The sequence below is a fragment of the Salvelinus alpinus genome, chromosome 7, assembly GCF_045679555.1.
Source record: "Salvelinus alpinus chromosome 7, SLU_Salpinus.1, whole genome shotgun sequence".
NCBI classification, from domain to species: Eukaryota; Metazoa; Chordata; class Actinopteri; order Salmoniformes; family Salmonidae; genus Salvelinus; species Salvelinus alpinus.
In genome coordinates, this window is record NC_092092.1 from 43,257,728 (window position 1) to 43,270,704 (window position 12,977).

A 12,977-nucleotide genomic window follows, 5' to 3' on the forward strand; every position below is an offset into this window, starting at 1 on the left:
TAATTACATATAGAGGATTGGAGGATTCTAACTTAAAACCAAAAGCCACCTCATGGGTCTCCCGGTGGCGGTCGGCACAGGTATCAAACCTGCACCAGCCAGTTAAGTTATTTTATATTGGTCTAGGCTCCGAAGAAATAGAATCCAAATAAGCGCTCTTGTTGTTTGTAAAGTCAAATTAAAATGAAGATTATTGTTGAAATGAATTGCTCGACTGGTGTAGGTTCTCTCCATCTGTTGGTGTGCAACACTTGCATAACAGGTTAGCTATATTTTCAGCACCTGCCACTGTTCAACTCCTATTGATTGCGCTGCGGTTGCCGCCAGTTTTTTTTATTTTTATGTAACCTTTATTTAACTAGGCAAGTCAGGTAAAAACAAATTATTATTTACAATGACAGCCTACCCCGGCCAAACCATCAATTCAGGACTAAGATTGAATCCTATGCTGGCTCTGACGCTCGACTGATGTGGCAGGGCTTGTAAACTATCATGAATTATAAAGGGAAGCCCAGCCGTGAGCTGCCCACCGACATGAGTCAACCAGACAAGCTAAATGCCTTCTATGCTCCTTTGAGGTAAGCAACACTGAACCATGCATGAGAGCACCAGCTGTTCTGGATGATTGTGTGATCTCGCTCTCCGTAGCCGATGTGAGTAAGACATTTAAACAGGTTAACATTTACAAGGCCACGGGGCCAGATGAAATACCAGGACGTGTTCTCAGAGCATGCACTGACCAGCTGGCATGTGTCTTCACTGACATTTTCAACCATCTCTGACCCGGTCTGTTATACCAACTTGTTTCAAACAGACCACCATAGTCCCCATGCCCATGAACGCCAAGGTAACCTGCCTAAATTACTATCGCCCAATAACACTCACATCTTTAACCATGAAATGCTTTGAAAGGCTGGTCATGGCTCACATCAACACCATCATCCCAGACACCATGAACTCACTCCAACTCGCATACCGCCCCAACAGATCCACAAATGACGACATCTCTATTGCACTCCACACTGCCCTCACCCACCGAGACAAAAGGAATACCCATGTAAGAACACTGTTTGCCTGAGGCTGATGCCGTGCAGGTGTTTGTACACATGCATATTAACACACTCTCATTCAAATAAACACATACAAGAACACACACATACATGTAATAGTGCCAGACATGCACACAAACGCATACAGTTGGCATTACTGTTATGATTTTAGTTGTTCTTGATGTCCTTTGTTAAATTCATTATTTTGTTTTATTATTTCTTTGCAATGTTGTTTGCTGTTTTCTTCTGTCTTTTCCTTTTTTCTATTTAGTTAATTCTCTTGGTTGTTGGTGCATTAAGGGGTTCTGGTTGTTGGTGCATTAAGGGGTTCTTGGGGGTGGGGAATGGAATTAATTGTATTTTCTTTCTTCCTCGGGAGGGCCTGTGGGAGGGGTCTCGAATGGTTGAGGGACAGCTATTGGGGAACTGTAGGGGGATCTTGGAGAGTTGGGGTTCACGTGTTTTGGCCTGGTGGTTGGATCGGTCAACATGCCCTTGAGCAGGGCATTGACTCTGTGTATTAAAGATTTTTACTTTAAAAAAGAAAGAAAAAAAGAATGCTGTTCATTCACTAAAGCTCAGCATTCAACATCATAGTGCCCTCCAAGCTCAGGACCCTGGGACTGAATGCCTCCCTCTGCAACTCAATCCTGCACTTCCTGACAGGCCGCCCCCAGGGTAGGTAACAACACAACCGACACGCTGACCATTAACACGGGGCCCCTCAGCGGAGTATGCTTTTGTCCCTTCCTCCCTGTACACCCACGACTGCATGGCCCGCACAGCTCCAACACCAAGTTTGCTGATGACAAGACGGTGGTAGGAGTGATCACCGATGTTGATGAGGCAGTCTATGGGGAGGAAATCTGTGACCTGGCAGTGTGGTGCCAGGACAACAACCTCTCCTTCAACTACAGCAAGAAAAAGGAGCTGATCGTGGACTACAGGAAACGGAGGGGCAAGTATGCACCCATCCACATCGATGGGGCTGTATTGGAGCGGTTCGAGAGCTTCAAGTTCCTCTGTGTCCACATCAATAAGGAATTAACATGGTCCATACACACCCACATAGTTGTGAACTGGGCACATCAGCTCCACTTCCCCCTTTTCAGGTGCCTGAAAATATTTGGCATGGGCACTCAGATCATCAAAATGTTCTACAGCTGCACCATTGATAGCATCTTGACTGGCTGCATCACTGCTTGGTATGGCAACTGCAAGGCATCCGACCACAAGCCGCTACAGAGAGTAGTGAGTGCGGCCCAGTACATCCCTGGGGCCGACCTCCCTACCATCCAGGTCTTCTACACCAGGCGGTGTCAGAGGAAGGCCCAAAAAATGGTCAAAGATTCCAGCCACCCAAGTCATACACTGTTGCCAAGTTTGGAACCAACAGGACCCTGAACAGCTTCTACCCCCAAGCCTTAAGACTGCTAAATAGCTAATCAAATGGCTACCCGGACTACCTGCATTTACCCTTTTTTTGCACTAACTCTCTTGCACTCTTTGCACACATACTGGACTCCACCCACACTGACATCCCAACACACACACACACACACACACACACACACACACACACACACACACACACACACACACACACACACACACACACACACACACACACACTACAGACACACACACTACAGACACACACACACTACAGACACACACACACACACACACACACACACACACTACAGACGCCCACACATAGCACGCGCACACATGCGTACTGACGCCACACACACACACGCTATTGCTACTGTCTGCAGTCACTTAAACCCTACCTATGTGAACATAGCACTGGAAGACACTGGAAGATGGCCCCAACGGAGATGGCAGCATCACTACTAGCTCTAAGAAAACTTTGCAGTATTTGGTTTCTTTATGTACTATTTTTTACATTATTAGCTCAGGAAATGTTTTGTGTCATTACATACAGCCGGGAAGAACTATTGGATATTAGAGAAGCGGTAACTCACCAGAACTACCAGCATTACGACCAGGAATACAACTTCCCTGGAACAGATCCTTTGTTCACTCTTCCCAGAGAAATTCAACTTATTCCAAAGTCCGACCCAAAACATTGCCGGTGGAGGAGAGGCACTCGAGGTGGCCTGCTGGTTTGACTTAGAGGCGCACACACCACCCAACGCTTCCGAGTATATTACTCGCTAATGTTCAGTCTTTCTTTCCAGAGAGACATCGGGCCCTGTAACATACTTTCTTTCACAGAAACATGGCTCTCTCGGGATATTCTGTTGGAGTCGGTAAAGCCAGCAGGATTCTCAGTACATCGCGCAGACAGGAATAAATATCTCTCCAGGAAGCAGAAGGGTGGAGGGGTGTGTTTCATGATTAACGACTTATGGTGTAATTCTAGGAACATACAGGAAAACTCAAGTCCTTTTGTTCACCCGATCTAGAATACCTCACAATTAAATGCCAACCATATTATCTCCCAAGAGAATTCTCCTCCATCATCGCCACGGCCGTTTACATCCCACCTCAAGCCGAAACCTTGACGGCCCTCAAAGAACTTCACTGGACTTTATGCAAACTGGAAACCACATATCCTGAGGCTGCATTTATAGTAGTTGGGGATTTTAACAAAGCAAATCTGAGGACTAGGCTGCCGAAGTTCTATCAACACATTGACTGTCCTACTCACGCTACTAAGACTCTCGACCATTGCTATTCAAACTTCCGGAATGCTTACAAGGCCCTCCCCCACCCTCCTTTCGGCAAATCTGACCACGACTCCATCTTGCTCCTCCCGTCCTACAGGCAGAAACTCAAACAGGAAGTGCCCGTGCTGGTCATTCAATGCTGGTCTGACCAATCGGTATCCACGCTTCAGGATTGGTTTGATCACTTGGACTGGGATATGTTCCGGGTAGCTTGCAAAAATAATCTAGACGCATACACGGATATGGTGACTGAGTTCATAAGAAAGTGTATAGGAGATGTAGTACCCACTATGACTATTAAAACCTACCCTAACCAGAAACCCTGGATAGATGGTAGCATTCAAGCGAAACTGAAAGCGCAAACCACCACATTTAACCAGGGCAAGGCGACTGGTAATATGGCAGAATATAAACAGTGTAGTTATTATCTCCGCAAGGCAATCAAACAAGCTAAACGTCAGTATAGAGAAAGTGTAGTCGCAAATCTACAGCTCAGACACGAGATGTATGTGGCAGGGACTACAGACAATCACGGACTACAAAAGGAGTCTTGCTCCTTTTGTAGTCTTGCTTCTGGACAGGAGTCTTGCTTCTGGACAGGCTAAACACATTCTTCACACGCTTTGAGGATAACACAGTGCCACCGACGCGGCCCGCTACCAAGGACTGTGGGCTCTCCTTCTCTGTGACCAACCTGAGTAAAATATTTAAACGTGTTAACCATTAACCACCATTAACCAGCTGGCTGGTGTGTTTACGGGCATATTCAATATCTCCCTATCCCAGTCTGTTGTCCCCACATGCTCAAGATAGCCACCATTGTTCCTGTACCCAAGAAGGCAAAGGTAACTGAACTTAATGACTATGGCCCTGTAGCACTCACCTCTGTCATCATGAAGTGCTTTGAGAGACTAGTCAACGTTCATATCACCTCTACCTTACCTGCCACCCTAGACCCACTTCAATTTGCTTACCGCCCCATTAGATCCACAGACGATTCAAACGCCATCCCTCTGCACACTGCCCTGTCCCATCTGGACAAGAGAAATACCTATGTAAGAATGCTGTTTATTGACTATAGCTCAGCATTCAACACCATAGCACCCTCCAAGCTCATCATTAAACTTGAGCCCCTGGGTGTGAACCCCGCCCTGTGGGTCCTGGACTTCCTGACGGGCTGCCCCTAGGTGGTGAAGGTAGGAAACATCATCTTCACTCCGCTGATCCTCAACAATGGGGCCCCACAAGGATGTGTGCTCAGCCCCCTCACTCATGACAACTCAATCCTCAAGTTTGCAGACGACACAACAGTAGTAGGCTTGATTACCAACGATGACAAGAAAGCCTACAGTGAGGAGGTGAGGGCTCTGGGAGTGTGGTGCCTGGAAAATAACTTCTCACTCAACGTCAATGTCAACAAAATAAAGGAGATGATTGTGGACGTCAGGAAACAGCAAAGGGTGCACCCCCCATCTACATCAACGGTACCGCAGTGGAGAAGGTGGAAAGCTTCAGGTTTCTTGGCATACACATCACTGACAAACTGAAATGGACCACCCACACAGACAGTGTGGTGAAGAAGGCGCTACAGAGCCTCTTCAACCTCAGGAGGCTAAAGAAATTTGGCTTGTGACCTAAAACCCTCACACATTTTTACAGATGCACAATTGAAAGCATCCTGTCGGGCTGTATCACCATCTGGTACGGCAACTGCACCGCCCGCAATCGCAAGGCTCTCCAGAGGGTGGTGCGGTCTGCCCAACGCTTTACCGGGGGTAAACTATCCGCCCTCCAGGACACCTACAGCACCCGATGTCACAGGAAGGCCAAAAAGATCCTCAAGGACATCAAACACCCGAGCCACTGCCTGTTCACCCCGCTATCATCCAGAAGGCGAGGTCAGTACAGGTGCATCAAAGCTGGGACCGAGAGACTGAAAAACATCTTCTACCAGAAGGCCATCAGACTGTTAAACAGCCATCACTAGCACATTAGAGGCTGCTGCCTATAGGCAGACTAGGAATCACTGGCCACTTTAAGTAATGGAACACCAGTCACTTTAAAAATGTTTACATATCTGGCATTACTCATCTTATATGTATATACTGTATTCTATACTATTCTACAGTATCTCATTCACTTAATAATGTTTACATATCTTGCATTACTCATCTCATATGTATATACTGTATTCTATACTATTCTACTGTATCTTAGTCCGTTCCGCTCTGACATCGCTCGTCCATATGTATATAGTCTTAATTCATTCCTACTTAGATTTGTGTGTATTGGGTATATGTTGTGTAATTTGTTAGATATTACTTGTTAGATATTACTGCACTGTCGGAGATAGAAGCACGAGCACTTCGCAACACCCACAATAACATCTGCTAATCACGTGTATGTGACCAATACAATTGTATTTGATAGCAACCTCAATTACCTTGTACCCCTGCACATCGACTCGGTACTGGTACATATAGCCATGTTACATTTACTCCTTAATATTATTCATTATTCACTGTGTATTTATTGCTCGTGTCACTATTTCTGTGACAAATAACATTTGATTGGGTGCATCCTGACTTTAGGAAAAAAAATCGATACAGTAGCTCTTCTCTCACCGTAGGTAAAGTATTTGACCTCCGGGGGTAGGGTCACTAGGGAGAGGTCGGTGGTGTGGATCTTTTCGTTGACGTACTGCTGGGCTCTGGTGGCCTGGAGGAAGGCAAAGAACCGAGCGGTGAAAGCGGCAATGAAGATGGAGAGCATGCCAAAGTCCAGAACGTTCCACAGCTGCTGCATGTACTCCCTGGGCCCCTCGGTCCACAACTCCTTACACTCCGACCACATCATCCCTGCAGAGGAGGCAACAAAGTTGTGGGTTGTGTTCAATAGGCACCAAACAGATTAAAAGGTTCTGAAACTGAGAGACAAATGTCTGCAGAGGAAACAACATCAAGAAGAAATGGGTTGTGTTAATTAGGTAACTGAATTAACTGAAAAAAAGGTCTGAAACGAAGAGGGACTATCTGGACGTATCCAATAAGAATGCCCATTGTCATTTTCCGTTGCAAATTGTTTTGCTATGTCATGCCCTAATTAACATGACTGGCAATAGTGAGACTGCAGTGTGTTGATTCAGTAATCACCTAATGTCTACCTAAAGAAACCACATTGAGGGCCTGAAAATAGGTTCATTTGTTTATTAAATCAACTGAATGAATCTAGCTGTGAATTTATTTAAACACTACAGATTAGAAACTCTAAGCCCTGGTACAAACACAGCTCTATCGCTGCACCAAACTAAAAAAGATGTCCATTTCTGTTTGGATCGTAGAGTGGGGATAGAGTGCCATCAAACTATGCAGTGCGCCTAGTCTGACTTTTGACGATAGTTCGCCAGCCTCTGCCGCAAGGTTATTTTAGTAAACGAAAACGAAAAGAAAAAAAATTACATTTGGAAAAGCAATTTAGTATACGCTGAAAAGGAAAATCCTAGCAGTTTAGAGAGTTGCGCCAGTAACCAAAAGGTCGCTGGTTTTAATCCCTGAGCTGACTAGGTGAAAAGTCTGTCGAGATGCCCTTGAGAAAGGAACTTAACCCTAATTGCTCCTCTAAGTCACTCTGGATGAGTGTCTACTAAATGACACAAATTTGAATATAGTAAACTGAAATTGTCACGCCCTGATCTGTTTCACCTGTCCTCGTGATTGTCTCCACCCCCTCCAGGTGTCGCTTATTTTCCCCAGTGTATTTATCCCTGTGTTTCCTGTCTCTCTGTGCCAGTTCGTCTTTATGTTTGGAACTGGAAACACTTACTGGAAACACTTATCTCCCTCACTAGCTTTAAGCACCAGCTGCCAGAGTGACTCACAGCTCACAGATTACTGCACCTGTACATAGCCCATCTATAATTTAGCCCAAACAACTACCCCTACTGTATTTATTTATTTATTTTGCTCCTTTGCACCCCATTATTTCTATTTCTACTTTGCACATTCTTCCAATGCAAATCTACCATTCCCGTGTTTTACTTGCTATATTGTATTTACTTTGCCACCATGGCCTTTTCTTGCCTTTACCTCCCTTATCTCACCTCATTTGCTCACATTGTATCTAGACTTATTTTTCTACTGTATTATTGACTGTATGTTTGCTTATTCCATGTGTAACTCTGTGTTGTTGCATGTGTCGAACTGCTTTGCTTTATCTTGGCCAGGTCGCAGTTGAAAATGAAAGCTTGTTCTCAACTAGCCAACCTGGTTAAATAAAGGTGAAATAAAAAAAATTAAAAAAAAATGTTAAATGCGTGCAAATAAAAGTTGCTTCGCTACCACACCCACAACGGAAGAACAATCATGGCCTTGGATTCTGAGATGGAAGACTTTTGTTAGTTCGGTGAGATGATAGGGCTGCGTTTGAACTATTAACATAGGACCTTTCATTATATGAGCTTCATAGAGATATCTGAAACACAGTTCCTAATAAGGCTACACAGTATTCATCACAGCATAGGCTATCCATTAATTTCAGATATTACAGAAAGGCTACTTACCAGGCTTTCTCGTGATTCCTTAGTAAAAGGGAGTTATGAAATCTGAAGACACGTTACACTAACCGAGACACATTAAACCAATCATATCCACTGTTTCAAACAAACTTTTCACTGCAATAAACTTGTGGTTTCTTTAACACAAGAGGGCGTTGTTATGTCTGAATTCATCCTCAAACCAACTAGGAAGTCTGCAGTGTTGAGAGCCAGCCTACACTTAATTTCTATTCAGTTATGACTCACCATATATTCGGAGTCTGAACTGTGCGTAACATAACCATTCAAAATTCAGAAGATGAAACATAGGCATAGTCACTGCATTGATTTGTTCGCTCAATACGTCATAGGGGGATAGAAAAAGGAAGAAATGTTCCCTCAGAGACAATTGATCTTGCGTTTAGATGCTTGGTCACAGTTTCTAAACCCAGAGGCGCAACATCGTAAGACTTCCGGTAACGCTTGCTAAACAGACCAAGCAGACCAGGCCGAGAAAATGAGAGAAGTGATCAATTATTCTTATTTTCTCGAAATCTAAAGTACAACCGAGCCAATGTCTTAAGTAATTGAAAGTGACAAACTGACCCTTTTTCATTTTCGTCAAAAACAACTTAATATCGAAGAAGTGCCTTTAATTTGAGGGCCTGCAAATGCACAGTTTGTCGCAAGATGACCGTTAGAATCGATGTGCTTCTGCGCATGAGCTTAGCTAGCCAACGTCACCATGATACCGCCTACAGGTGTGATTTGGTATTTCTATTGGAAAAGTAGTTTATTTCTATCTTCAAACTGTAATGTTGTTTGGTAAATGAAGGTCAGCGGACCTCTTGGGTCATGTCAAAAGACCGGTAGTGACTCATTATAATAACTTCCTATCCTACCAAACGAGATGCATCTTTAATAGTGGAGCAACCTCGCAATACCGGTCATTTCAAATCAAAATAGATATAAATCTAAATCAATATATTCTAAATAGAATACTGCTTATGTCAAATTGACATCAAAAGTTGAAATGTTTTGCATTTTAGCTAACCCTAAACCTTAACCCTTTTCCTAACCTTAACCTAATTCTCCTACACTGCTGTGTAAGTTCGCCTAACCTGCTACAAAAAGTAGATTTTGAGATAAGATGTATCTAATCTAGTCAAAACCTGCAGTACCTGGCAATGGTGTCACCCTCGACCGGGCCCGATGAGGGCCGTGTTCATTTGAGCAAGCAACGGAAACAGATTTTGAAACTTTTGCAACAGAAAACTAAAGTCCATGTAGTTTCTCCTTGTTTCAGTCCGTTTTCTTCCATTTGATGCCAAATTAACACAATCCTGGAAACCTCCCCATGCTGAGAACAGAATGGAGACTGTAGAGGAGAGGAAGGAGAGGGTTCATTTGCAGATATGTCACCATAATTGGTATTTCAATCTTGCGGGAGCCGCAGGGGGACTGAAGACTGCTCCTCGCCAAAATCTCATCTGTTTTTGCTCTCCCCAGAGAGTTGCCTGATCCTCTCGCTCGTAAGTATGTATTGTCACCTGCTCTTTCCAATTTAGATCAGTCTGGCTGCTAAGAGTTAAGAGATGGAAAGTGAATTGAAATTGTTCACTTTTCATTGAAAAGACCTCATTACTGTCAGTGTTTACATCAGTGTTTTAAAGGCAGAGATAGTCTCCTGACGATTGTGCCATACAGCTGGTCCGTTTTAAATGCTAGGTCCTTCAGAGCACATTGAAAAGGGATGTCCCTGCTAGATAAGTAGAGCACAGTATACAAAACAATATATTTAATTTAATTTGAATCTATCCAGGATAGTCCACTCCGTAACAATTGCCACAACTTTCAAGGGAGTCCTGGGAAATATATATGTAAATCAAATCAAATCGTTATTGGTCACATACACGTAATTAGGGAATGTTATTGCGGGTGTAGCGAAATGCTTGTGTTCCTAGCTCCAACAGTGCAGCAATATCTAACAATTCACAACAATACACACAAATCTAAAAGTAAAATAATGGAATTAAGAAATATAAATGTTAGGACGAAAAGTAAAATAATGGAATTAAGAAATATAAATATTAGGATGAGCAATGTCAGAGTGGCATTGACTAAAATACAGTAGAATAGATTACAGTATATACATATGAAATGATTAAAGCAGTATATAAACATTATTAAAGTGACTAGTATCCCATTATTAAAGTGACCAGTGATTCAATGTCTATGTACATAAGACAGAAGCCTCTAAGGTGCAGGGTTGAGTAACCGGGTGGTAGCCGGCTAGTGATGGCTATTTAACCTCTCTAGGGTACGTGAGACGGTAGCGTCCCACCTCTTCAACAGCTAGTGAAACTGCAGGGCGCCAAATTCAAAACAACAGAAATCCCTTAATTAAAATTCCTCACACATACATATATTTTACACCATTTTAAAGATACGCTTTACGACGAAAGCAAACCAAACGATTATGTTAGGTGAGTGCCTATTCACAGAATAACACAGCCATTTTTCCAGCCAAAGAGAGGATTCACAAAAAGCAGAAATATAGATAAAACGAATCACTAACCTTTGATGATCTTCATCAGATGACACTCATAGGACTTGTTACACAATACATGTATGTTTTGTTCGGTAAAGTTTATATCCAAAAATCTGAGTTTAGGCAAGACGCTACTGTCTCACTGGGCAAAAAGCCTGAGAAATTGCAGAGTGCCATATTCAAATTAATTACTATGAAAACTACTACAAAATCAAACTTTCATTAAATCATACATGAAAGATACCAAATTAAAGCTACACTGGTTGTGAATCCAGCCAACATGTCTGAATTGAAATAGGCTTTTCGGCGAAAGCATACGAAGCTATTATCTGAGTATAGCACCATAGTAAACAAAGAGAGATAAGCATATTTCAAACCTGCAGGCGCGACACAAAACGCAGAAATAAAAATATAATTCATGCCTTACCTTTGACGAGCTTCTGTTGTTGGCACTCCAATATGTCCCATAAACATCACAAATGGTCCTTTTGTTCGATTAATTCCGTCGATATATATCCAAAATGTCCATTTATTTAGCGCGTTTGATCCAGAAAAAAACAGGTTCCAACTTGCTCAAACGTGACGACAAAATATCTCAAATGTTACCTGTAAACTTTGTCAAAAAATGTCAAACTCCTTTTGTAATACAACTTTAGGTATTTATTAACGTTAATAATCGATAAAATTGTAGACGTGATGATATGTGTTCAATACAGGATTAAAACGAAATGTAGCATGCCTTCTGTTTGATTGAAGCGCATGTCCAGGACACCTGGAGTGACTCGACTTCAAGATGACCGTATTTCTTCATTACACAAAGGAATAACCTCAACCTATTTCCCAGGACTGTTGACATCCAGTGGAAGCCGTAGGAACTGCAAGCAATTCGCTTAGAAATCTGGTTTCCCAATGAAAATTCATTGAAAAGACAGTGACCTCAAAAAAAACCCATCTGAATGGTTTGTCCTCTGGGTTTCGCCTGCTAAATAAGTTCTGTTTTACTCACAGACATGATTCAAACAGTTTTAGAAACTTCAGAGTGTTTTCTATCCAAATATACTAATAATATGCATATCTTATCTCCTGGGGATGAGTAGCTTGCAGTTGAATTTGAGTATGCTTTTCATCCAAACGTGAAAATGCTGCCCCCTACCCTAGAGAAGTTAAACCTGAGAAAAAACAGGAAGTGAAAATTCTGAGAGTGGTCGTTGTTAAAGTCATCGCCTATTCAATTCCCTGTAATATATGGATCTGTTTGCACTTCATACGCCTTCCACTAGATGTCAACAGTCAGTAGAACGTGGAATGAAGCTTATGCTGTGTTGTGGGACTGAAAGGGAGGGGAATGAGTCAGTGGTCTGGCAGATTGCCAGTTCCTGGTCACGCGCTTTCCTCATTATATCGTCTTGCGTTCCATTACTTATAGACTGAAAAGAATTCTCCGGTTGGAACCTTATTGGATATAAATGATAACAACATTCTGAAGATTGATTCTCTACTAAGTTTGACCAGTTTATTCGACCTGGAATATAACTTTTTGAAGTTTTCGCCCGAGTTCGCCTGGACCGGCGCCAGCGTTTGGACACGTGAACTAAACGTGCTAGCAAAATTAGCTAATTGGACACTAGTAATGGACATTATCGAACAAAACAACGATTTATTGTGGAACTAGGATTCCTGGCACTGCATTCTGATGAAAAATCATCAAAGGTAAGGGAATATTTATGATGTAATTTCGTATTTCTGTTGACTCCAACACGGCGGAGAAATGTTGTGTATTTCTGAGCGCCGTCTCAGATTATTGCATGGTATGCTTTTTCCTAAAGTTTAAAAAAAATCTGACACAGCGGTTGCATTAAGAACCAGTGTATCTTTAATTATATGTAAAACATGTATCTTTCATCAAAGTTTATGATGAGTATTTCTGTTATTTGACGTGGCTCTCTGTAATTACCCCGGATATTTTGGAGGCATTTCTGAACATGGCGCCAATGTAAACCAAGATTTGTGGATATAAATATGCACATTATCGAACAAAACATAGATGTATTGTGTAACATGATGTAATATGAGTGTCATCTGACGAAGATGTTCAAAGGTTAGTGATTAATTTTATCTCTATTTCTGGATTTTGTTACTACTATCTTTTG

The 12,977-nt window shown here is 42.4% G+C and overlaps 1 protein-coding gene across 4 annotated transcripts in view; it reads right to left on the bottom strand.

Annotated features, from left to right (window-relative positions):
• Nucleotides 1-12,977, bottom strand: part of LOC139581070 (short transient receptor potential channel 3-like) — an 88,353-nt gene that overhangs the window by 20,323 nt on the left and 55,053 nt on the right. For all 4 annotated transcript variants that reach the window (XM_071410436.1, XM_071410434.1, XM_071410433.1 and 1 more), the window contains one exon: nucleotides 6,370-6,603. In XM_071410436.1, coding sequence (XP_071266537.1) covers nucleotides 6,370-6,603 — 234 coding nt within the window. The remainder of the gene's footprint in view (nucleotides 1-6,369; nucleotides 6,604-12,977) is intronic.